This window comes from Neophocaena asiaeorientalis, unplaced genomic scaffold (assembly GCF_003031525.2).
Source record: "Neophocaena asiaeorientalis asiaeorientalis breed wild unplaced genomic scaffold, Neophocaena_asiaeorientalis_V1.1 scaffold156, whole genome shotgun sequence".
Lineage (NCBI taxonomy): Eukaryota > Metazoa > Chordata > Mammalia > Artiodactyla > Phocoenidae > Neophocaena > Neophocaena asiaeorientalis.
In genome coordinates this window covers 223,133-249,780 of record NW_020173773.1, presented here as the reverse complement: position 1 = coordinate 249,780, position 26,648 = coordinate 223,133, and the positions used below count along the sequence as shown (strand labels likewise).

Sequence of the window (26,648 nt, the reverse complement as noted above, 5' to 3'; positions counted from 1 at the left end):
AAACACTTCAAGACAACTTCAAGGCAAAGGTGTGATATATTAGAGCTATATCTATATATGAAGTACTAAGAGATGATGGATAAATCAACATTATCCATCTATACTAAAGGAAAAATAACAAAAATGAAGTATGTCTATTTCATCCTCTTATATGAAAGATATGAATCACTGATCTGATCTGCTTCTACATTTTCTCCCACAAACTTTATATTTTACTTGTTCCTAGTCATACAAACATTTAGCATCATTATAGAGTTACAGTTAAAATGCTAATATCTTTCCCCCACCATCTCTTATTCTGTCTTACAGGAATCTCAAAAGCAAATAATTCTCACTATTTGTAACCTTTTCTATTTCTTAACACTGCCTTTGTCCCGAATGTTTTGAAAGAAAAACACTGAAAGGAGCAGGGCTATTTTATTTTATTTAATGGGTAAACTAATAATACAGAGGGACTTCCCTGGTGGTCCAGTGGTAAAGAATCCGCCTTACAAAGCAGGGGACATGGGTTTGATCCCTGGTCAGGGAACTAAGATCCCACACGCTGCAGGGCAACTAAGCCCACGCGCCACAACTACTAAGCTCACACGCCTCAACTAGTGAGCCTGTGTGCTGCAAACTAGAGCCCACACGCTCTGGAACCTGGGTGCCACAACTACAGAGCCCACACACCCTGGACCCTGCGCGCCACAACTAGAAAGAAGCCCGCGCGCGGCAACAAAGAGCCCTCGCGCTACAATGAAAGATCCCGCATGCCTCAATGAAGACCCTGTGTGCCACAACTAAGACCCGATGCAATATACAAAAATATTTTTTAAAATAATAATAAATATTTTTTTAAAAATACAGATATATAAATATTAATATTTTCTAAAAGTCTTTTAATATTCAGTGGATCTGTCTCATTTTGTTAGAATAAAGAAGCTTAACATAGGATAAAAGTAGCATTTCAATTCCAAGAGAAAAAGATGTTATGTATAATAATGAAATGGGCACAAGTACGTAAATACATACATCATACCATCTTCAAAAGAATCTATAAGATTACTGAAAGAAGAATTAAGAGAATACTTGTTTACTCTCAGCATGATGTAGGCTCCCTTACCTCAAAAAAGCCAGAAGCCATAAAGGAAGAAGAAACAGATTTGAACAAATAATAATTAAAATATTTTATAAGAAAAAAACAGAACATAAACAAAGTTAAGAGATACATATGGGGAGAAAATATTTGCCAAAAATGGATAAAGGAAAGAAACCACCATTTCATTGAAAAGGAAATGCAAATAGTATCCAAAGGCAAATTTAAAAGAAAATCTTTTTTTTTTTAAATCATCAGATAAGAAAAAGTTAAAATGACCTGAAAGAGCATATGGAAGAAATGGTCATTCTCAGTAATGCTGGTGAGAATGAGAATTGTTTCATTCATTCATCCTCAACACCTATTCAGCATGTAGCCATAAGCGGGGCTGTATGAACCTTACAGAGTATATTATAAAAATAATATATTTGGAAAAAAACAAAGACTATGAGATAACACAGGAGGAAATGATTATCTTCATAACCTTAGATGCTTACAAGGCATCTGATAAAATTCAGCAAAGATTCCTCATAAAAGTCCTAAAAATTAAGGACTGGAGGGACATTTTCTTAACATTAAAAAAAAAAGCTATGCATAATTGTATAGCCAAAGTCATACTTAATGGTAAAATACTAAATGCTTTGCCATTAAAGTCAGGACAAGAAAGAAATAATTGCTTTTTCTGTAATTCTAGCAGACATAATTATACTAGAAAATGAAATAAAAGGAATAAATACTAAAATAGAAGAAACAGAAGTGCCTTTGTTTTCAAGGTGATATGCTGTCTACTTGGAACACATTTAAGAACCAACTAACAAAATTTTCACTATGAAAATATTGTATTAATAATCACTTAGAGGGCTTCCATGGTGGCTCAGTGGTTGAGAGTCCGCCTGCCAACGCAGGGGACACGGGTTTGTGCCCCTGGGGACACGGGTTCAAGCCCTGATCCGGGAAGATCCCACATGCCACGGAGCAACTAAGCCCATACGCCACTGCTACTGAGCCTGCGCTAGAGCCCATAAGCCGCAACTACTGAGCTTGCATGCCACAACTACTGAAGACCGTGCGCCTAGAGCCCATGCTCCGCAACAAGAGAAGCCACCGCAATGAGAAGCCTGCACACCGCAACAAAGAGTAGCCCCTGCTCGCCACAACTAGAGAAAGTCTGTGCGCAGGACCTAAGACTCAACACAGCCAAAAATAAATAAAATTCATTTTTTAAAAAAACGAATTGATTTAATAAATGGTACTGGAACAATCCTTCTGATAGTCATTTGGGAAAACAAAAAACTTGGATTCATATTTCACATCATAAACCAAGATAACTCCAAATGGATCAGAGATCTAAATATTTAAAATAAAACCTTATGAAAAATATGTATTAACAGTCATTTAGAAACTATTACTTCCTGAATAATTTGATCCTAAGGCCACTAGATGGAGCAGTGCAAGACCAGCATCCATGCAGAGAGGCAGGCTGGTGGAGTATCGGAGCCTAAGGAGAGGAGGTAGGGGCAGGCAGCCCAGCACAGGGAGTCAGAGCAGATTACCCTGCTCATATTGGGTCAGCTTGATGCAGGTGTCAACGCCCAGAACACAGGAGTCGGTGTGAAGGGACCTGCACTGGCCAAATCCAGGATAACATAAGAATCAGAATAAATAATTATAGTAATGGGTTATAATCTGTTGAATAAACTAGGAAACCATGAGTCCATACTGATATAAACAAATAAATGAATAAATTTAAAGTCTGATGAGAAACAGGTTATTTTTACATAGTTTTAAAGTACCTCCTCATAAAATACTTATTTTGGGCAAAGGAAGAAAAAGAAACTTCACAGTGGAATAGCCTGGCAGACACCACCTTAATCAAATGAACAAAGTGAACCTCATCAGTAACAGGACAAATGAAAATTGTGTGCCATCACATCAAAAGTAAATGAGACAGACACAGCATCACTTCTGTGATATTCCTGCCACAAATACAAAACCTGAATCTCATCCTGAAGAAACATCAGACAAACCCAACTGAGGGACATTCTACAAAATAATTAGTCTTTAATCTCCAAAAGTGACAAGGTCATGAATGTCAAGGAGGAATGAACTGTTTCAACTGAAGGAGATTAAAGAGACAAGACAATCAAATGTAATGCGTGATTCTAAACTAGATCCTTCCGCTCACTAAAGGACATCTTTGGGACAACTGGTGCAATCTAAATGGGAATTGAAGATTAGATGATCGTATGGTATAAACATTTATTTCCTGATTTTAATGGTTTTATTGTGGCTAGAAGACATATCCTTGCTTGTAGGAAGTAGACACTGAAGTATTTGGGGGTGACAAGGCATCAAGTTGGCAACTTACTCTCAAATGGTTGAGGAAAAAAAAAAGTTCTTTGTAATGTACTTGTAATATTTCTATAAGTTTAAGGTTTTTCAAAACAAAAAGTTAATATAAGCAAGAAAACAAGAATAAAAATATTATAACCTATGAGTGGTGAAAACCCTCCTTTGAGTAACAACAACAAAAAGCAATAAAAGATTGATAATTCAGCTATGGAGAAAATGAACACCAAAAATAAAGCTTAAAGACAAATGACAAATTGGAGAAAAACACTTGTAACTTATTTCACAAACTAAACACTAATAATCCTAATATGTAATAAAACACTTTAAAAATTGAAGAGAAAAAGACCAATACAATCCAATAGAAAAGCGGACAAAAATTTGAACTGTTCATAAAAAGAAATGCAAATAGGCCTTAGACATATGAAATATACAAAAAGATGTTTAACCACACTTATAATAAAAGAAACAGAAAACAAAACATGCTGTGTAATGATGAAGGGAAAATTGGCCCTCTTACATACTGCTGGTCAGAATACACAACCGTACAACCTGTGGAGGGAAATCTGGCAATAAACAGTAACATTAAAAAAGTATTCACCCCGATCTCAGCAATCTCTCTTTAGGAGTATAACCAGATATCTTTGCCAAGATATCCTGGCAAAAATATGAAGTGACTTATGTACATAATTATTTATTACAGCATTGTTTGAGTCCAGAAAAGACCAAAAACAACACAAATGTTCATCAATAAGGAAATCACTGAATAAAGTATAATATAGTCACACGGTGGGACACTATGCAGCCATAAAAGGGAATGAGAACGATTCTATATCCTGAAATTGGAGTTACCTCTAAGTTAAATAAGCAAGGTGCAGAGCAGGGTATGTAGTATGCTACCTTTTGTGTAAGAAAGGATGGAAAGGAAAGAGTAGGACAGAACTCAGGCTTCTGTGAATATACCTTGTTATATATTAATACTTTTGACTTCAAAAGTAAATTAAGTTTTTAAAATTAAATCATTGGAGAAACTGTGGGACCACAGAGGACTGCCAAGAGCGGCAATCAGAGAAAAGCTTCATAGAGAAAGTAATTTTTGAACTGGGACTTAAGGATGAATAGGAGTTTTCAAAGAAGAAAGAAAATGAGGCTATTTCAGGCAGAAGGAAGAGCATGTACAAAAACCTAAAATGGTAAGAGCAGAGATCTCGCTGCTCTTGTCCACGGACGGTGTTTGGCACAGTTCCTGGCACAGTTGTTGAATGACTGGAGCACACAGAAGCTCTCAGGGTTAAACCTAAGGGGAGTGTGAAGGTAGGAACAGGAAGGATGGTGAGAAACAAGACTGGAAAGGTAAACAGGAGCCAGAACATGGAAGGCCTAGTACACTGGCAATTTAAATTTTGTCCTTGTAAGGGTTGGGAAGGTTTTAAGCAAAAAACTGGCACAATCAAATTTGTGATTTTGAAAAATTTCTCTTTGAAGATTCCTCTGCTAAGAAAGGTTTGGGGAGTTAGGAGGCAGAGAGACCAGTCAAAATTCTATTGCCTTAATCCAGATGAGGTGACGATGGCCTGGTGTGTGTGGAGAAGATGAATCTTAGAGATACTAAGTGGATAGAATCATCAGGATTTAGTAACTGACTATATGGAAATTATGCCAGAATGAAGATACCTCAATTTCCAGCAGATATAATTCACTGAAACAGTAATTTGAATTTTTCTTCTTGTATTTTTTCCTTTTCCTATTCCAAAAAATACCTAAGCCCTTTGGTACATCCTTTTCCTGGCCTCAGAGCTTTTGTCTAGATGAAGAGCAGAAGCATTTTTAAGGTGCTTTTGTAAAAAACCTTATTAGCGCATTCAAAAGGTAGTACTAGGCTTTCCTGAACTAAGGAGACTATTCTAGGTTACATGGCTAAGGAGTTACAGAAACAGACCATCTTACAGTCTTCCATGTCCTCAAAGAATGTATATTCTAACGGGGAGTAAAGAGCGTAGCAGGGAGAAAAGACAATAAGTCAATAAACAAAAAAAATATTGGGTACTGGTACGGTGCAATGAAACAATGAAATTATGAAGACAAGAACATAAGGGAAGGAGGGCAAAACCAAAGAGACTAACAGCTTTCTAGCTCCCTCAAGGCCATTCCTCAAGATTCAGCTTCCTCAGGATTAAATGAGATAATAGGACTTATATTAGCACTTAATAAATGTTAACTGCCTCCCACACATACATATTTTCCAGATTCCACTGTAACCAAAATCACTGTAAAAGACTGGTTACTTACAGGAACATGCTGAGTCGAAGAATAAGAGTCCACTGACTGAGGAGATGAGACTGAACAACTTGAGGAGGCTGGAGAAAGTGGCTGAGGTTCTGCCTTAATATCTTTAACTGAAAAACAAGGGGCAAAAATTTTCCCACTGAACAATATAAACTCAGAATGAAATGAATAAGAAAGAAGGTAAAATCTGCTTTTAAAATTCAATGATATAGAAGCTAAGGTCACCAAAATATATCATCAAGTGAAAATTCAAGAGCAGAAAATAGTAAATCTAGTATGCTTCCATTTGTGTAATAAATTATACATGTGTATACTATTGTACTACTAGCATCTGCATTAACTCTCTTGAAGGATGAACATAAGAAATTGGTAACAGTGGTTGTCTCTGGGAAGCAGAACTTGGTGGCTGAGGGACAAGAGCCAAAAGAGACACTTTTCTACTCTACAGACTTTTTGTACCTTTTGAATATTATGCAATATGCAAAATTATAGACTCCCCCCAAAATAATTTTAAAACATAAGAAACAGGAAAGAATTACTGTGGAAAGCATTTTTGACAATACAATTAAAACACAAAAATGTTCCTATCTTTTGAACTATGTATTTTTTAAAATGTGCTGAGTAACTATAGCCTAGGTGTTCCTAGGTGTCAAATTTATAACAGGGTAGGAATGGGGAAGAGAAGAATCTCTGTGGCAGACTGTGTTCTCCAAAGTTAGGTGCAAAATATCTACCATATCTCATGATCTACAATGTGATTTTGCCACTTCCCCATCAAGAAGTAGCCACTATTTCCTCCTCTGTTTGAATCTAGGTGGGCTTATGACTTCTTCAATTGACAGAGTATGGAAGTAATGCTATGTGAATCCCAAGGCTGTGTTACATTAGGCAATGCAGCTTCTATTTTGTGTGTTGAAACACTCACATTTGAGCCTTTGAAGTCTGACTACCATGAGACCACCAGGCTGTGAGGAAGCCAGGCCATATAGAAAGGTGACGTGTAAACACTCAAGTTGGCAGTCCTAGTCTTCAAGTCATTCCAGACCAGGCATCAGACATGTGAGTGAAGAAAACTTAAGGTAATTCTAGCCCCCAGTGTCAAGCTACCTCAGCCTTCAAATCTTCCCAGATGAGGTCTGGACACCATGGAGCAGAGACAAGCAATTCCTGGTGCATCCTGTCCAGATGCCTAACCCACAGATTCTGGGAGCCTAATAAAATGGTTATTGTTTTAAGCCACTAAGTTTTAGAGTAGTTTGTTACACAATGGTAGGAACCAGAACACTGGCTTTGTGTAGCTCTTATTCTGTGAGGGAAGACAGGAATTGAGCAAGATATACAAATACATAAAATGAAAGGGAAAAAGAAATGCAGCAGTGGGGAGGACTGCAATTTAGATGGGGAAATGTGCTGGTTATTTACACATTGTCTCTCAGCTCTAAGTCTACCTTCTATAGTCTGTGATGCAAATTATTAATACATGTCTCAGCTGGCTTCCTTTTAGGTCCTGTCCATAGGGGATACTAGAAGGATACTAAAAGGTAGAAGGGATTTCTTCATCCTCCCATCAGCTTCATCCCAGAAGGGACAGTTTGCTCCAGGTTCCAGCTTTTTTCAGCACACCTAAAACCCAACTCATTGGGCCCCTTAAAGATACTAGCATTAGCCAGGTAGGGCCTCCTTCTCAGATGTGTATACACGGGACCCCTATACTAAGTTCCTAGGTTCTAATAATCCCAAGCTTCTTCCCTTTGATTCCCTAAATTCTGTCTAATTCTCAGATAGGTTAATCTCTTACAGAATATTACATATAATTCAAAATCAATATTTCTGAATAACAAAATTTTTATTCATTATGTGACTAACACATAACTATGAAATTCTTTATATCTATTTTTGGCAAGAAATTTACGTATGCCTTGCTACACCAAAACAGAATGTAGTCCCTGGAAATCTTTGGCCTACAAAAGTGGCCCGGTAACCCCACCTAATTTTGACTATTACCAAACTACAAAATAATATGGACCCATTTAAATTTTTTATCAATGAAATACATCATTACCTGTACAGAATTGATTGTTGATGTCCCAAATGCTTGTCTCCCAAGGCATCAAATCAATATCAAAATCAAGATTATCAAAATTATTTTCCTGTAGGTTTCAAATCAGCAAAAGATTACAAGATTAAAATATATACATCCAGAAATCAAACTAACAGATGCAATTTGCCATAAATAATATAATTGTGATTACCCAACTTAGTAAAAATAACTTTCTAAGTTAATCAGTTCATCTTGAAAATACATCTTGGAGAGCTTAGAGAGAAACCAATTTAGTTATTTTAAGCACAGTAGTAACAGCTAGGAAGGAGGTATTGAAGTCAACATCTATCTGAAAGATTCAGTTGGTCTCATTCTTTTCAGTGGAAATGGACCTTTACAACAGTCACAAAATATGTGTTTTGTCATAAAGGAGATCCAGCAAAATAAGTTTTCCCATTGCCATTAAGGAAAAGAAGTCAGAGCAAATGCCTATTTACAATATCATCTCTATATACAAGGGAAAGAATATAGATGTATCCAAAAGACATGCAGGAATCATAAAGAGACTGTAACTGAAACTTCAAATATACCAAATATTAAAATGCTTATGGGAGAAGGAAGAGATCCATAGGAGGATGGGTAATTTTATTTTTTTCTTACTGTTCTGTACTTTTCATATTTCTAAAATTAAATTTTTTTTTAATCCTAGAAGATAAAACTAAGTTTCTCAAACAGGGGTCAGTAAACTTCTTAGAGGGGCTCTTAGTTTCTTTTCATTCGGATGACAATTTTTAAATTTAAATATAATCATATTCTGGGTCATCTGGATGACCATCTTATACCATATATAATAATGAAGAACTGCCACATGATTTCAGAGCCCTCATATGAGTTTAAGATTAAGACAGTACCACAACTATTTTAAATGTTTAAGGTTACAGAGGTAAGAACAGAAGTAAACTTAATATATAAACAGTACAACAAAGTTAAAAAGTAGTCAATATTAACTTAATGTGACAGATAATAAAACAGCAAGAAAGCAAGCCTCAGGAAAAAAGTAAAGGTTAATCTAGTTATCAATAACAACAATTTGGTAATCATTTCTAGAATATTATCATTTCAAATGTCTATTCTGTGGTTTATTTTTATTGAGAATGTAACAGAAGGAGAGAAGGGAAACTTTTCTTATGCTGCCCTAAACTGAGTAAATATTATTGCAAATTATATAAAGAGAATGTGTTAAAGTTCACATAAAAGAAAAGAAAAAACTACTTAAATTACAAAAGAACCACCTTTTAAATCAATCTCCTTTGCTTTTTTCTCATATTGGAATCTAGCTATCAAAAAATTAAGCAGCCCCACACTTTCAGCAACGAAAAATCTTCAAACTTTCTTAATCTAAGTAAACTGAGGAAGGATATTTGCCTGAGTGCTCACAATACTTTTTAACATGTTCAACAGTGACATGACCTACTTTGAGGATGCTTCATACTCAATCTTCAGACAAAAAAGTCAAATACATTTTACAGCATAAGAATTTTATCTGGTTGGAAATTTCACAGACCCATTTTATGTAAAGCAAAACATACTCGTACTTATATACTCTAGTTCTTCAATGACTTCTCAAGGGAAACTTGCAAAGTCATGTGAAAGAAGAATGACTGTTTTAAAGGTAGAATGGGCTGTCTGAAACCATTTAATCCAATCTCTTATTTTATACCAGAAAAACTAAGGAACTGAAACATTGAGTGACAGAATGTTAGTTATAAAATCAGGATCATATTTCCCTGAATCTTTCAAATTTACTATATTGTTTCTTGACGATGTTAGGCTCTGGAGGTTATGAAAAAATACCAGCTGCTTAAGCAAACAGCCAATATTAAAAGCCAATTTAATCAATAGACAACACTGTAAAGCATCTCACAGAGTAAATGAAACCATTAAAACCTCATGCATTGATTTAAAAAAATATCATGTGTTTCACTCCCTTCTATTGATTCATGGTAAAACAAGAATAATTTAGCAGTTGTTTTACCATGAATCAATAGAAGGGAGTGAAACACATGATATTTTTTAAATTTTTTCTTTGTCTTAAACTCACTAAGCGAGCTTTATTTTTAATAAGGGCTTAAAAAATAAGTGATAAATATTCAACCTGATTGATATGCATATAAAATCACTCTGTTCACTTGAACTACTTCCCAAGTCAAACAGCACCTCACCCATTAAAGAATAAGACAAAGTAAGAGTTCAGGCCAAACAGCTTCACATATACTAATCCAGAAAAGAAAAAAAAAAATGTAAAATATTTTTGAGAACTTAAAGTGCTGTAATAATAGCTTTTACGCATACTTCTAACCACCCAAAGGCAAAAAATAAGGACATTTCTAAGTTTCAGAGCTTTCAACACTAAGGATACATAACTTTAAAAAAGGAAGTTGGTAAGTTCTCTTAACTAGATACATGACACACATACTCCTTAACATCACACTGTTTCCCTTATGCAGCAAAATATCTGTAAAAACCAAAAAAAAAACCCCTGGGGCCAAAGGTAGACTTAGAATACAAGTCTTCTCATACCAAGACCAATGCAATTTCTACAATCCTACATTCACTGACTACAAAATGGCTACTAACTTTCATACTTAATCTTAAAAGTTATTTAAACTTAAATAACTAGCCTAAACGTGTTATCCTGAAATCTTCTTGCAATAATTAAAGATTAAATATCACATTATTCAGCATTTCTCCTCTAATAAATACTTACATAAGTTTCATTTGCCGCATCCAATTGCAGGTCATCATAGCCAAGTTCAGCAAAGAGGGCAGAATCTTTGGACAAAAGAAAAGAATAGATATTTACTGTTAATTCAATGTTTTGACAAAAGAATAAGCGCTGTATCCTTATGCCAGCTCTATTAGGGTTTCTCATTAGCCATTACTATTACTGATAAACTCTAGGAGTGTGAATGACAACCAATTCAAAGCTGGTTTCTAACATATGTATTGTTTTCCACATAATTTTTATCTTGTGAACTAAATCATTATACCAGGGATTTAAAAACAGGTTTTATGTCCTGTCATGTTGGACTAATTGATAGTGACTTTCTGGAACATTACTAACACAAATTCTGAGGCTTCATCTGGGTTCAGCACAAAAAAAAGTGACATGGTTGATCAGCGGTGATGACAGGAGAGGAATATGGCAACACATGTACCAGGTATTTGCCATCCTTGCCTTAAGTTAGAGGTACAACCAATTTTCTATCCAAACAACAAGGAATTCACTCATCTAAACCATTTCATTTATTTCAACAAATCTAACTATGTTCCAAATTCCTAATAAGATTTCCTTATAAACTGAGAAATATATGAACACAGGTCAAGGTGCTGATAAGGCCAAAGAAGACTGATTACTGTATAATCTGTAATGTGCCTTTATTTTCTTTAACATTTCAGAACTTCAAGCACTTTGAAGAGTTTCCCAATCTAAGTCTGCCTTTGTACTCCCTACTAACATGCCACTGAAACTTGCTCTGGTGATTTCCCTACTTCACATATATAAGAACTACACTGCAAGTCTCTCACCGACTTGGCCAATGGTAGAAACATTTCACCAGCCTAAAACAAAATAGTACATAGCACATTTTTTGTGTGTAGTGATAATGAAAGGTTATTCATATAACTCTCAGAAAAGGACTACCTTAAACTCAGCTGCAGAGCAAAACAAAACAAAAAACCCATATAAATAGATGACTGTGGCTATGTACCTTATACACAGGCGAAAACTTGAAAGAGTTCTTTATCTGCTGCCTCTCATTTCTCTCCTCCCCTTTCCTTCTTGAACCTATTCAAATCAAGCTTCCCCCACCAACACATACACACGCATACACATCAGGTATTATGTCACCAATGATTTCTCCTCTGCTAAATTCAATGGTAAATTCATGGTCCTCATCTTACTCTCAACAGCATTTGAAACAGTTGATCTTTTCATATTAATTGAAGCATTTTCTTCACTTGGCTTCCAAATTACCATACTCACCTGGTTTTCCTCCCACCCTACTGGTTGGCCCTACCTTACTGGTTATTCTTCATCTTCTTAACATGAAATTGTCCCTGGGCTTAGTGCAAACTTTTCTATCTATTCTACTCCCTTTGTGATCTCAGCTGAGCTCATGGCTTTAAATAGCATCTATATGCCAAGGATTCCTAAATATACATCTCCAGTCCATACCTCAAGACGCATGTACACAGTGAGTACTCTACCTCTCCTCTTGGATATCTAAAAGGCATCTCAATCTTAACACATCCAAAACTGAGCTTCAAATCATCCCTCACCAAACCTCCTACTGGTTCGTCCTCATCTCAGTTAATGACAATTCAATTATCCCAGGAGCTCAGGTCAAAAACCTTAGGAGTCATTGCTTACTTCCTCACTCTCTGTATTCAATCTACCAGTAAATCCTGTCAGCTCTGTCTTCAAAGTATGTATTGGTAATGTGGCATCTTACCTTTCCTTTCCGTTCTTCCTTCCCTTTCCTACTCTTCCCAACAGAGATGTCAGCAGAGCAAGGAGGGTGGTGGGGTTGTGTGTGTCATCCTCTATGGCAATGTGCCTGGTACCCAAGGAAATAGGATGATACAGGAGGGGAGGTGCCTTGTGGAGGTGCCAGCATGCCTCAGATGCCAAAAAAATGGAGCAGTGGGAGGAGGAACAGAGTGGCAGATGTAAGAAGCAGCCTGAGTGGTTAGGAGAGTGATAGTACTGAACAAATGTGTTAATTGATGGAGCAAATGATAAAATATGTTAGAGCTAGGTTTCTCACTTTCTGAGAAAGGATTTAGAAACATGAAAAGGGAAGAGAATAAAAGAACCCTAAGATGTTGCACTGGAATTAGAAGTATTAATACGAACACATTTTCTTAAAATATTCATACACAGAAAGAATTATAGATGTTTGTATATGTGTGTACACATACACACATGTATGTCCTAGTTCTGTCTGCTAACAGGTCCTAGAAACGAAGACATCCCACCAGCACTGAAAAATCGTATGTTTCCAGACCTCGGATACTGAATACCATCCTCTACTAAACGGAAGTCCACTAAAGGGCTCCTTAGAGAAAGAGCTGATTCCAGGGCTTAGGCAGAGAAGGTGCAAAATAGGCCTGGGAAAATCTTGTTGTGCCAGAAAACAAGGAAATCCTCAGAGAATGATGGAAACATGTCAAAAGAACAAAGGAGCTGATATGAATGGACTCTTACTGGTCAATTCTCAGAAAATCTGAGCATCAAAATAAAGCCAGATTACAACCCATTGAATCAAATAGGAATTAGTGAGCTCATAATGAAATAAACAAAGAAACAGAGAAAGCTTTTTCTTACAGTATAATGTCAATTAATAAATGTACACAGAATGTTAAGAGAGAATCACCATTTGGCATTAGAGTGGTACTCGATATAAGCTGGAGTTATCAATGGAGGCCAGGGCTGGTGAATGAAGGTTTAGTAAGGAATAGGACATTGGTGGCATTCAGATTATCTCCCCCAAAATACTGGGTTAGCCAAAAAGTTTGTTCAGGTTTTTCCATAAGATGTTACCAAAAAACCCGAAGGAACTTTTTGGCCAGCCCAATACGAATCAAATGTAAAAGGGGAAATAGTGACTTTACAGTGGAGAAATCCAGCAGATACTAACTTGACAGTCTGATCAAAGTGTACATCACCTTGGAACAGGTCAACATAGTGTGCCTCTATCATTTCTCTAGCATTCCTGTCACGGACTCATGGCCTGATTCTGGTCATGAGGAAACAGTATATAGACTTAGGTTTAGAGTTATCTTACAGAACAAAAGACCTGTACTCTTTAAGACTGTCAAGAATACAAGAAACAGGAAAAGACTAAGCAACCATCCCAGGTTGAAAAACTCTAAGGAGACATGAAAAGTAAAAGTAATGTGTGTTTGCAGGTAGGGTCCCAGACTAGAAAGGAAAAAGAGCCATTATTAAGACATATAGCAAAATATGAATGGTATCTGTGAATTGGATAGTAACGTTGTATCAATGTTCATTTCCTGACTGGAAGGAGTGTATGACAGTGATATAGGACAGTAACCTTGTTTGGGGGAGGAGGGGATACACATTGCAGTATTTAAGGGTAATGAGTTAACAACACATTTCACTCTCTTTTTCTCTCTCTAAAGAAGGAGAAATGGGGCAAATACAGTAAAATTTAACACTCAGGGAATCTGACAGGCATGCAACAGTTCTTTGCACAGTTCTTATAACTTTTCTGTAGGTTTGAAACTATTCCAAAACTTAAATTTTGAATAAAAAATATACATGGGGAGCTTCCCTGGTGGTGCAGTGGTTAAGAATCTGCCTGCCAATGCAGAGGACACGGGTTCGAGCCCTGGTCCGGGAAGATCTCACATGCCGCGAAGCAACTAAGCCCGTGTGCCACAACTACTGAGCCTGCGCTCTAGAGCCCGCAAGCCACGACTACTGAGCCCATGTACCACAACTACTGAAGCCCGTGCGCCTAGAGCCTGTGCTTCGCAACAAGAGAAGTCACCGCAATGAGAAGCCCACGCTCACCACAACTAGAGAAAAGCCCGTGCGCAGAAGAGACCGAACACTGCCAAAAATAAAATTAAGAAATTTATTTAAAGAAATATATATATATACACATGGGTATATACATATGCATATGTGTATGTGTATATATCCACAGTCAACCACTTCCATTATCTCCACTGCTCTCATCATAAATCACTTGGATTGATGCAGTAGCCTCCAAATGGTCTCTCTGCTTCTGCCCTTGACCCTCTTTCAGTATATTTTCAATAGAGCAGCTAAAGTGAGCCCATAAAAACATAGGATGTTATTGGGAATCAGGATTTACACAGTAGGAAAAGAGAAATAAAAGTATATAATGCAAGAAGGTGAGAAAGGACTCTGTGGTACTGGCTTTGAACTGTGGGTATTAGCATGAATTCATGCTTTTTAAAAATACATATTTCCTTGTTCTTAGGAGATACACAGTGAAGTGTTTAGGAGTTTCATATTATTTGCAGCCTGCTTTCAGATGATGAGAGAAGAGAGAAGTGTGGGTAATACTGACAGAAAGAGTGAGCATGGCAGGATGTTAACAGTTGGTAAGTCTAGATAAGGGAAATACAGGTCACTGTACTGATCTTTTTTAACTTTTCTGTGCTTTGTGAATACTTAAAAAAACGGAGAGTGGGCTGATAAATACATTTGTATACTACAGAATATCTTAGAAAGATCCATGAGAAAGTGGTGACATTGGTGGCATTGGTTACCTATGAAGTATCTCTAAAATTTACTACCTACTTCTATATCTTTTTCACCAACCCCACACTACCTACTATATAGATTTCTCCTAACAGTAGTAAACTATCATAGCTGTTAGTTTTTGTTTGCTCAGCAAGCTTTCCCACCTGACTGCTGCTTTGACCATTTATTTATTCTTTTACTTCTTGTAAGATGAGAAATGGCCACTGGAAAACAGTGGTGACCTTAGAAAGAGCAGCTTTGGTGGAGTGGTGGAGCCTGACTGCATTGTGTTCAAGAGACAGTGAAAAAAGAGAAAGTGGAGTCAGTGAACATGGACGTTTTTTAAAAAAGAATTCTGCTGTAAAATAAAAAAGAGAAATGTAGTTGAAGCTAAAAGGGAAGTAACATCTAAAGAGGGTTTGGGGGTTTTTCTTTCTTTTTCACTCTAGACAGGAGAAGCAACTACATGTAGGGATGGAAATGAAGATTCAGGAAACAGAAGGAAGAAGAGCTTGAGCAATATTCTTGAATAAAGGGGTGGGGGCGGGGTGTCTAGGGACTTCCCTGGTGGTGCAGTGGTTAAGAATCCACCTGCCAATGCAGAGGACATGGGTTCGAGCCCTGGCCTGGGAAGATCCCACATGCCATGGAGCAACTAAGCCCATGTGCCACAACTACTGAGCCTGTGCTCTAGAGCCCATGAACCACAACTACTGAAGCCCACGCACCTGGAGCCCACGCACCGCAACGAAGAGTAGCCCCCACTCACTGCAACTACAGAAAGCCCGTGAGTAGCAACGAAGACCCAACACAGCCAAAAATAAATTAATTAATTAAAAAAAAATAAAACGAAGAAGGAGGGGTCTAAAGCACATATAGAAGTGATCCGTTCTAGCATTCCCACCAACAAAGAGAAGGCAAATATACTGGTACACGTATAGATGAGGTAGTAGGAGACTGCAGCAGTTCTCTTCTGATTCAAAGAATGCAGGAGGAGGTGCTGGAGGTTTGAGAAGAGAAGAACCTTTATAAAAACGATCATCAGAGAGAGAGGACCAAGGAAATACGATCAGCCAGGTAATACTTAATGGTCTATTTCAGGTTAGTATCATAAATTTAGAGTGAGACCAATCAGCATGGTTGAATTTTCTTTTTTAGCCACTTTCAGCTACTTGAGTGCATTCATGGAGTAGACAGAGTTGGATTTAGCCAAGGTTGTAGTTGATCGAAGAGAGAACTACAAAACAAGAGAGAGACAAGGATATTGAGGGTGTGAGGGAATGATTACAGAGATTGTCCATGGAATTTAAACTGGATAAGGGGAAAGTGATAACATAAAGGGGACGAGGGACAGTGAAAAGATGGCAGAATCTCAGCAGTGTTGAAGGTACCACTGGAATTGGAGTACTAAAGAGAGTGAGCTGGTAAGACAGAAGGTGATGGTCAGAGTGGGATGTTGGAACTGAGATTATGTTACTAGTACTGACAAGGTTTAGGTTTATGATTGGGGAAGAAAATGCCTGAGACAGGATGGAAGATGGAGAGGAGACCCAGGAAACAAGAGGTCAGGGTATTTGAAGGATCTTCTCTGAGAATACTGAAATCAGCCAAGAATCATGATGGAAGGAGTGCTAAAGAAAGTGACAATAAGCTAGGAACTAAATTTTTTCAAAACGTGAGGGAGAGTGAACCAGAAATCACCAGATGACTATAAGAGGGAGAGGTAGAGGACAGCATGTGAGACAATGTGAAATTTAAGCCTGGATGTTTTTAGGGAGGATGAAAGGAGAATGATCTAAAAGTAGCAATGAAGAACAAGGAAGATAACTAACCCACTTTCAGAGGCCCTAATGGAGAAAAGGTTTTGAGAATGAAACGAGCTACCATTCACTAGGACTTTAGGGAAAACCGTGTTATCAGGGGAGTCAGGTTTTGGTCAACACAGGAGGGTACAGAGAACTTTCACAGAAGACACTGAATTTATCAAAGAAACCACAATGGCAGATGGAAGCTTCTGATCTTGGTACATATATCTTATGTGCGGCAAAAAAAAAAAAAGTGGCTTTTGCAAATTGTAAGAAAAAGAAAGGGAGGGAGTGAGGGAGGTAGGAAGGAAAGAGGAAAGGAAAGATATACAAATGACAAATAAAGCATATGGGGACTTCCCTGGTGGTCCAATGGTTAAGAATCCGCCTTCCAATGCAGGGTACATGGGTTCGATCCCTGGTCAGGGAACTAAGATCTTACATGCTGCAGGGCAACTAAACCTGTGTGCCACAACTACTGAGCATGAGATCCACAACTAGAGAGCCCACATGCCGCAACTAGAGAGCCCACATGCTCTAGAGCCTGAGCACCACAACTAGAGAGAGAAGCCTGCACGCCACAACGAATATCCCGCATGCCGCAACTAAGACCCAACACAGCCAAAACATAAAATAAACAAATATTTTTTAAAAGACCTTTCCTTTAAAAACAAATAGATAAAGCATATGAAAAGATGCTCCACATCACATGTTATCAGGGAACTACAAACTAAAATAATGAGATACCACTACACACCTATCACGATGGCTATAATCTGAAACACTGGCAACACCAAATGTTGGCAGGACTGGAGCAACAGGAATGTTCATTCACTGCTGGTGGGAATGCAAAATGGCACAGCCACTCTGGAAGACAGGTTGAAAGTTTCTTACAAAACTGGACATACTCTTACTGTATGATCCAGCATTCATGCTCCTTGATATTTACCCAATTTATATGAAAACTTACGCCCACATAAAAAGCTGCAATGGCGTTCCCTGGTGGTCTAGTGGTTAGGATTTGGCGCTTTCACTGCCATGGCCCGGGTTCAATCCCTGGTTGGGGAACTGAGATCCTGCAAGGCTCACAGTGCAGCCAAAAAAAAAACTGCACATGAATATTTATAGCAGCTTTATATATAACTGCCAACATTTGAAAGCAACCAATTTTAATTCTCTGTGCAGTGTCCATCACTGGAGAACAGTTTGTGGCTGTCCCTTCACTGCATGTAAGCCCTTTATAAGCCGGAACCTGTCACTCTTGTCCCCCATGCCTGGCCCTCTTTCCTGGCCTCAGTCTGTCTTTAACTGGTTTTGAGACCCTAGAAGCAACCAAGGCGTTTTTCAACAGGTAAATGGATAAACAAACTGTGTGCTATGGACCAAATTGTGTCCCCCCCAAAATTTATATATTGAACCCCCAAGATGACTGCACCCAGAGGTAGGGTGGTCTTTACGAGGTAATCAAGGTTAAATGAGGTTACAAGGGTGGGGCCCTAATCTACTAGAGCTGTGGCCTTATAAGACTAAGAGATAGGTCTACCTACCTACCTACCTCTCTGTCTCCCCCACCTCTTCTTCCTTCCCTCCCTCCTTCCCTTTCCACCCCTCTGCCTCATGAGGACACAGCAAAAAAAAGTGGCCATCTATAAGCTAGGAAGAGAAGTCTCATCAGAACCTGACCATGCTGGCACCTGTGCTTGGACTTCCAGCCTCCAGAACTGTCAGAAAATAAATTTCTGTTGATTAAGCTTCCCAGGTATTTCGTTATGGGAGCCCAAAAGACACTGTGGTACATCCATACCATGGAATATTATTCAGTGCTGAAAAGAAATGAGCTATCAGGCCATTAAAAATAGAGGGATCTTAAATGCATTTTGCTAATTAAATGCTGCGTACTCTATCATTCCAACAATATGACATTTTGAAAAAGGCAAAACTAGGTGACAGTGAAAAGAACAGTGGTTGATGGGGCTTTGGAGGAGGGAGGCAGAGACAAATAGGTGGAGCACAGCAGATTTTTTAGGGCAGTGTAACTATCCCATATGATACTGTAATGGTAGATACATGACATTACGCATTTGTCAAAACCCACAGAATGAACAAGAGTGAATCTTAATGTAAACTATGGACTTTAGTTAATGATAATGTATCAATACTGGCCTATCAATTGCAACAAATGTACTCCTCTAATGCAAGATGTTACCAATAGGGGAAACTTGGGGGGCAGGGGAACTCTGTACTATCCCCTCAATTATTCTGTATATCTAAAACTGTACTAAAAGTAAACTCTATTAAGTATTAAAAACAATTACATGAAATAGCATTTCAGCATCCATACATAAAGTTGTTTTGGAACACAGTCATGCTCAGTTTACATTGTCCATGGCTGCTTTCGTACTACAACTGGCAGAGCTGAGGAGTCAGAACAGAGACCACATGACCACAAAAGCCTAAAATATTTACTATCTAGACCTTTACAGAAAATGTTTATAGGCCCGTTCAAAATTTCATCACCCCACATAAAGGGAAAATGCACATGGGATGCACATCCCATCATAGGCTGTTCTGAGTAAGTCATTTTTAATTATACAAAGTTGTTAAGAGTCACAAGTACTAATTACATAATCTGATTTTAAAAATTTTAACTAGCTAGCTTCTAATATAGAAAAAAAAAAAAGTCAAATAAATCAGTGAAGTACTTGAACACCCAAAATGGCAACTCCCAGAAAAAGAGTCCATATTCTACTGAGAAATGTTAGCAAACAGTAACCTTTCACTCCAGTGCCTGCAAAATCTATCGTACTTACTGAACACTTAAGGAGGCAGAATTAAAGTGTTCCACTAAGAAAAGATTGTTAACAGTTTGAAAAGAGAAGCTTGGAAAACCATGGGAAATGGGCATGTTCAGGGAGGGGCAGGGCAAGGTACCTGAGCTGAGTCAGTGAACCTACTACAAAGAACTGAATGCTCTGTTAAAGAACATTAAGACTAGGAGTCAACTGATCAGATTAGTCAGGAAAACGCAGCTTGGGTATCAGAAGACATAATAATGCTATCAGGAAGTGCCTCACAGTTATAGTTTAAGAAACATCATGAAAATATAATAGTTGACTAGCTGAGAAAACAGATCATAACAACCCAGCATACTGAAGTAGATTTGTTAATAACTGGGGGGTCTTGGTAAAAATCAAATCTGTAGAAATAACTTAGGAAAGCAATATAGAATAGTGACTAAGTGCACAGGCTTTGGAGGTAGACAAACCTGGTTCTGATCCTGTTTCTGACACTCACTAGCTATAAGACTCTGAGCGTTCGTTCTCTCTCAGCCTCAGTTTCCTCATCTGTAAAATAACAATACCTCACTGGACTGTTGGGAGGATTAAATAAGATAATGCATGTAAGAGCTAAGCAGGGCACCTGACACAAATAAAGTGCTTACCGGCAATTGTTCCTATTACTACGACTACACTTGGCTTGGGATGTAAGAGCTAAATAGGGCACCTGACACAAATAAAGTGCTTAACGGCAACTGTTCCTATTACTACGACTACATTTGGCTCGGGAAAATACATTTGGAAGAGATAGTCTAACGTTTTTCCAACAACTCATAGAAAACCTATCCAAGGACTGAAATAAATCTCTAACACTATATAATTTAAGAGAAGTTCTGCCCTTGGAAAATCAAATGAGGACTTCAGTTCAACAAAGAGAATTGAGATTACACTCTTGCTCCTGAGAACGATGGTCCAAGGGGGAAAAAATGAAGGTCAGTCTGGGTTTCCCCCAAATTTTAAAGCTAGTGAAGGGTGTAGGTTCACCGCAGGACACATTCAGGGACGTATACAACCCCAAATTCATACTGAAGCCCAAGAACAGTATTAGTACTATGTCTGGCAAACAAGGGAGGAATATAAGTTTCTTCTAAACACTTAGATGATAAAGCTTCTCCACTCTCATTTCCACTACATTCCACTCCACTCTTCCTGACCACAAAGCCAAACAAAATATCCATAACAAGAACATTCAGAGTTGTATTCGGAGAGCAATCAGGATTATATCCGTTTATAAGCGTTAGGTCTACGTAATCAGGGACCTGGGGTCAGGTGCTGGGGTGCTTTGCTTCTCTGCCAAGATGGGCATCAGCCTCGATCAATAGTGGAAGCTTCGAGATGAGGATTCACATTCTCTCACACAAACCAAACACGTACACGTACACTCCATGGCAAGCAACTCCCACATCCCACACTCTGAGAAAATAGCTTGCAGCCTTTTTGATGGTCACAGCCATCCTGCCCTAAGCTTCCTAATGACGTCGTTTTCGCCCCACAAAATCATCACCTGGTACTTTCCCAGAGGAAGCGGTGAAGCACGATAGTAATTCCAATCAGGCAACATTTTACGCTCGCTGTCCCCAGGGCAGAAACCGACAGGTTCTGCTAGACTCTACTAGGACCACGGACGGAAGCAACGAGTGGCCCTCGCTCCCCCGGCAGGGTTCGTCCACACCTGTCACCACAAATGCGCGGAAGTAAGGAGGAAGAAACCTGGAGCCACCCCTGGTACAGTCTCAGATCCCACTCACCCCACTCTTCATCCGGCCGGTGAGGGAGTCCCGGACTAAAAGGGGACTCCATGGTGCCGGCAACGCCAGCCGGCACCCCCGAAACACACGTTCGCCTGCCCTGGAACTCGGCAACTAATATCTGGGACGGTGGCGGCAGACGGACAAAATACCCGTAACGCTGACGCGACGGTGGCCGAATGAAGACAAATTGCTTCTGCGCGAGTGACGTCAGAGACTAAGCTAATTTTAAGCAAATCTCTGAGTAAATATTTCCCTTTTGGAGGTTTCGGCATTTTCTGTCCCGCTGTTTTAGGGAAAAAAGAAAGAGACGTAATCACTACTTCGGTTAAATAAGATATATTGATAACATTAAAAATGGGGAAGAAAATCCATTCTGAACATACTGGCTCGTCCCCTGAGTATCATTCTCAATACCACAGTGTAGATATATCAGAACAAAACTAGAGACTAAGAAAGTAAAGTTGGTTTAATTTTTACGAATAACTCACTATCAATGTAAAAATTCTCCGTATACACAAGTGTGTGGAAGGAAAACACACAACTATTTTTTCCAAATTCGTTTGAGCTGCCTCTCCACTGGCACAGTACCTGAGATAAGCAAAAATACTATGAATCGTACTTCTAGAAAGACTACGTTTATTTAAACAAATTTTAAAACGTAAAGATAAACTCCCCCAAATCAAACTCACCTCCTTAAACATACATTTCTAAAGCATAGTACCTAGTAGTGAAAGTCCAAGCGACCCTACCCTAAGACCTACAATAAGGTAAATTCCCAGTCTTTTTATTACTAAAACTTAAGAAACGGTTTTGTTTAGAAAAATCCATCTACGTCACAAACTCTAACTGAAAATTTTAACTAAGTTTGACGAAGCAGTTTCAAGAATGCTACTTAATGGAATTTCTTTTTAAAGCATTTCAGCAGTTGAATATTTAAAATACTCTACCTTAAGAACACATATCCCCAATGGAGAAAAGACAGTCTCTTCAATAAGTGGTGCTGGGAAAACTGGACAGCTACATGTAAAAGAATGAAATTAGAAAACTCCCTTACACCATACACAAAAATAAACTCAAAATGGATTAAAGACCTAAATGTAAGGCCAGACACTATCAAACTCTTAGAGGAAAACATAGGCAGAACACTCTGACATAAATCACAGCAAGATCCTTTTTGACCCGCCTCCTAGAGAAATGGAAATAAAAACAAAAATAAACAAATGGAACATAATGAAACTTAAAAGCTTTTGCACAGCAAAGGAAACCACAGACAAGATGAAAAGACAACCCTCAGAATGGGAGAAAATACTTGCAAACGAAGCAAATTTTAACAAAGGATTAATCTCCAAAATATACAAGCAGCTCACGCAGCTCAATATCAAAAAAACAACCCAATACAAAAATGGGCAGAAGACCTAAATAGACATTTCTCCAAAGAGGATATACTGATTTGCCACAAACACATGAAAGGATGCCCAACATCACTAATCATTAGAGAAATGCAAATCAAAATTACAATGAGGTATCACCTCACACTGGTCAGAATAGCCATCATCAAAAGTCTACAAACAATAAATGCTGGAGAGAGTGTGGAGAAAGGGGTACCCTCTTGCACTGTTGGTGGGAATGTAAATTGATACAGCCACTATGGAGAACAGTATGGAGGTTCCTTAACAAACTAAAAATAGAACTACCATATGACACAGCAATCCCACTACTGGGCATATACCTTGAGAAAACCATAATTCAAAGAGTCATGTACCACAATATTCATTGCAGCTCTGTTTACAATAGCCAGGACATGGAAGCAACCTAAGTGTCCATCGACAGATGAACAGATGAAGATGTGGCACATATATACAATGGAATATTACTCAGCCATAAAAAGAAACGAAACTGAGTTATTTGTAGAGAGGTGGATGGACCTAGAGTCTGTCATACAGAGTGAAGTAAGTCAGAAAGAGAAAAACAAATACCGTATGCTAACGCATATATATGGAATCTAAAAAAAAAAAAAAAGGTTCTGAAGAACCTAAGGGCAGGACAGGAATAAAGACACTGAGGTAGAGAATGGATGTGAGGACACAGGGAGGGGGAAGGGTAATCTGGGACGAAGTGAGAGAGAGGCACGGACATATATACACTACCAAATGTAAAATAGATAGCTAGTGGGAAGCAGCCGCATAGCACAGGGAGATCAGCTCAGTGCTTTGTGTCCAGCTAGAGGGGTGGGATAGGGAGGGTGGGAGGGAGACGCAAGAGGGAAGAGATATGGTGATATATGTATACATACAGCTGATTCACTTTGTTATACGGCAGCAACTAGCACACCATTGTAAAGCAATTATACTCCAATAAAGACGTTAAAAAAAGAACACGTATCCCTCTAGGACTAAGTGGAATCTTTCCCTCGGTTACTAAACAAAACAAATGCTTCCCAGAATCCTCCAAACTCCTCGTGGCTGGATGATTACTACAGATTACACAATCCCCAATGTACAAAATAGCCCTGGGACCCAAACCCCGAAAAAAATCACGAAATTCCCTTACGTTAAAGGTGATTCCTTCTGTCATCAGCTAACTAATCAGTTTTCATTTCAGGTGCAATTTATAAGATTTTTATTCTTACCCAACTGCAAATTCAAAAATTGGCATAAAACCTAAAATAAAACCAGCAAGAGTCTTCTGTATCCACCAGACAACTTAGCCTTTTTTTAAAGAAAATCACCATGACTGAACTCCAATAAACTTTCGTTTTTTTAATTTTCAAAAATTTAATTTTTTATTCAAGTGCAGATAATTACAAAACAAGCATTTGTGTACTTATTGCCAAGAATTAACAAATATTAACTTTTCCATTTTCGTTTCAGATTTTTCATAAGAAATTAAACATCGTAGATAAAGTTGAGGTCTGCGTTTTCCTCTGCTTCATTTTCCTCCCTCCACATAGACAACTTCCATTATAAATTTTATGGTGATCATTCAAAGCCATTTTTTATTTTGATCATGTTTAAATATGTGTATAGATACATACATTTAGTGCTGTTTGGGGGTATTTTAATTTACATAAACTTATAGCACTAATGTTCCCCAAGTCACTTTTCTCATTCAACATTACTTTTTGATGATCTTTGTTTTAACTGTTCTATGGTATTTCCTTGAATATATACATTTTTAATATACAATATAGACTTTTTTTCATTTCCCTACTGATGAACATTTGGATTGTTTCAACTTTTTACTGTTACATAAAATATATCCTTCTATGGGTATCCTTGTGCATATCTGCAAGAATGTCTTTAAGATATATGCTGGATCATGCAGTAGGAGTACTACTATTGGCCAAATTATACCAATTTACACTCTCGTTAGCAGTGATGAATTCTCACCAACACTAGATGTAGTCAGACTTTTATTTTTTGCCTGTGAAGGGTGTGACTATAATTTACATTTAAATTAAATGTAAATTAAAGAGATGGTGCATCTTTTCATGTTCATTAAACCTTATTTCCTCTTCTTTGAATTGCCCATTCTTACCTTTTATAAAATTTCCTATTGGATTCTCTCTCAATGATGTGTACACCTTTAAATAGTCTATTCATTTAACCCGTATGTGTATAGCAAATACCTTCTCTTAGGTTGACACTTGTCTTTGTTTATGGGGTTTTTGTCCTCTAGGTTTTAATTTTAACATAGTCAAATGTATCAAATTTTGTTAGTGATCTCTGCTATTTGTATATTGCATAAGAAATCCTTCCCCCTACTGAGGGAAGTTTTCTTTTCATAGTTTTAGTTTCATTTTACACATCCTTTTCTTTAAAAAAAATTTTTTTAATTCAGTTATTGCTGGGGTATAGTAACACTATTGACTTTTATAGAGCAATTTTGTATTCAAAAACCTTATTGAATTACATCATTCTAATATTTTGTCTGTAAATCCTCTAGAATTTTCTGTGTAGACTTACTGTATACAAACACTAACATTTAAAAATCTATTTTATTTAACATCAACGTTTTAAAACTTAACCTTTAATATGGAAAATTTCAAACAAACAAGAGATAAGAATCTGTCACTTGCAGGAATTCCCTGGTGGTCCAGCGGTTAGGACTCTGCCCTTTCAGGGCTGAGCACTTTCACTGCCTCACTGCTCATGTCTGAGTTCAATCCCTGGTTAGGCAACTAAGATCCTGCTGTGCGGTGTGGCCAAAAAAAAAGAATTTTTCATTTGTCCTGTATAATTTCTCACTTTGTGATTCTGCTGATTGTAACATCTAGGGGCTTGATTGGTTTTGTTTTTTTGTTTCCTCATTTGTTTTTGCAAAATTTTTTTCTGGAGATTTTTTTTAAATACAAGGAAACATTTTCAATTATCATTAAGAAATGTGCTGTTTGTAGTTTTCTTTTTTTATATGCACATTAAGGAAGCTTCCTTCCATTCTAGTTACCTTTTTTTTGTCATAAATGTTGAATGTTATCAAATACTTTTTCTTTCATTTATTCATTTGCTTTCAACTTAAACCCTTGGCAGAGAAATAAAATTTGAAAGAATTTTATGTCTAGATCCATACCTAGGACTTTACTCTGGCATCTGGTAATGTCTCTTCCCACAGGTTAAGAATCCATGATGCCAAAGTGATGTGCTCAGCCAGGACACGTGGTCCCTTTCTAGACACACTTCTGACAACCAACTAGCCCAAATAGCTCCAAGCCTTGCTCAGGCCTCTGACAGAACTGTGCCAGTACTGTATGCCAGGAGTGTAGACAGAGCTTAGAAATGTGAGGTGGGGAGTCCACATATACATATACACCAGGGTCTGCATGAACAAATCCAGGGGCAGTCTGTAGGTCAGGGGCCAACCCTCACTGCATTGCCATATTTTGTCATGAAACTCCATGAAGTCAGAGAATTCTAAATTCAAACCTTGTCTTCCAGGTCATTATGAAGATATATTTGTCAAGAGAACAAAACATTTTAATAGTTTAGTAGCTTTATTTATAACTTTTAAGAGAAACAGAATGTAGGCCTCAATTTGTACCCTGCAAATGTTGGTGGGGCGCCTGACTAGTGAATTTATAGCTTAGTTAAAAACTGCATTTCATCAGTACTATTAGATTTTACAATCTGATTGACATTTTTAGTATGACATCTTTAAGACAAATACCACCCTGAACAGTGAGCCCAAATATTAGAATATAG

The 26,648-nt window shown here is 37.8% G+C and overlaps 1 protein-coding gene across 1 annotated transcript in view; it reads right to left on the bottom strand.

The window, feature by feature from the left end:
• The window catches only part of ATF6 (activating transcription factor 6), a 214,950-nt gene extending 193,377 nt beyond the window's left edge, over positions 1-21,573 (bottom strand). Inside the window, exons 1-4 of the mRNA XM_024751633.1 lie at positions 21,448-21,573; positions 10,522-10,586; positions 7,776-7,863; positions 5,717-5,823 (exon numbers count right to left, since the gene is read on the bottom strand). Of these exons, the coding sequence (XP_024607401.1) occupies positions 5,717-5,823; positions 7,776-7,863; positions 10,522-10,586; positions 21,448-21,499 (312 nt within the window). The 5' untranslated portion in view covers positions 21,500-21,573. The remainder of the gene's footprint in view (positions 1-5,716; positions 5,824-7,775; positions 7,864-10,521; positions 10,587-21,447) is intronic.
• Positions 21,574-26,648: the final 5,075 nt, after the last annotated feature.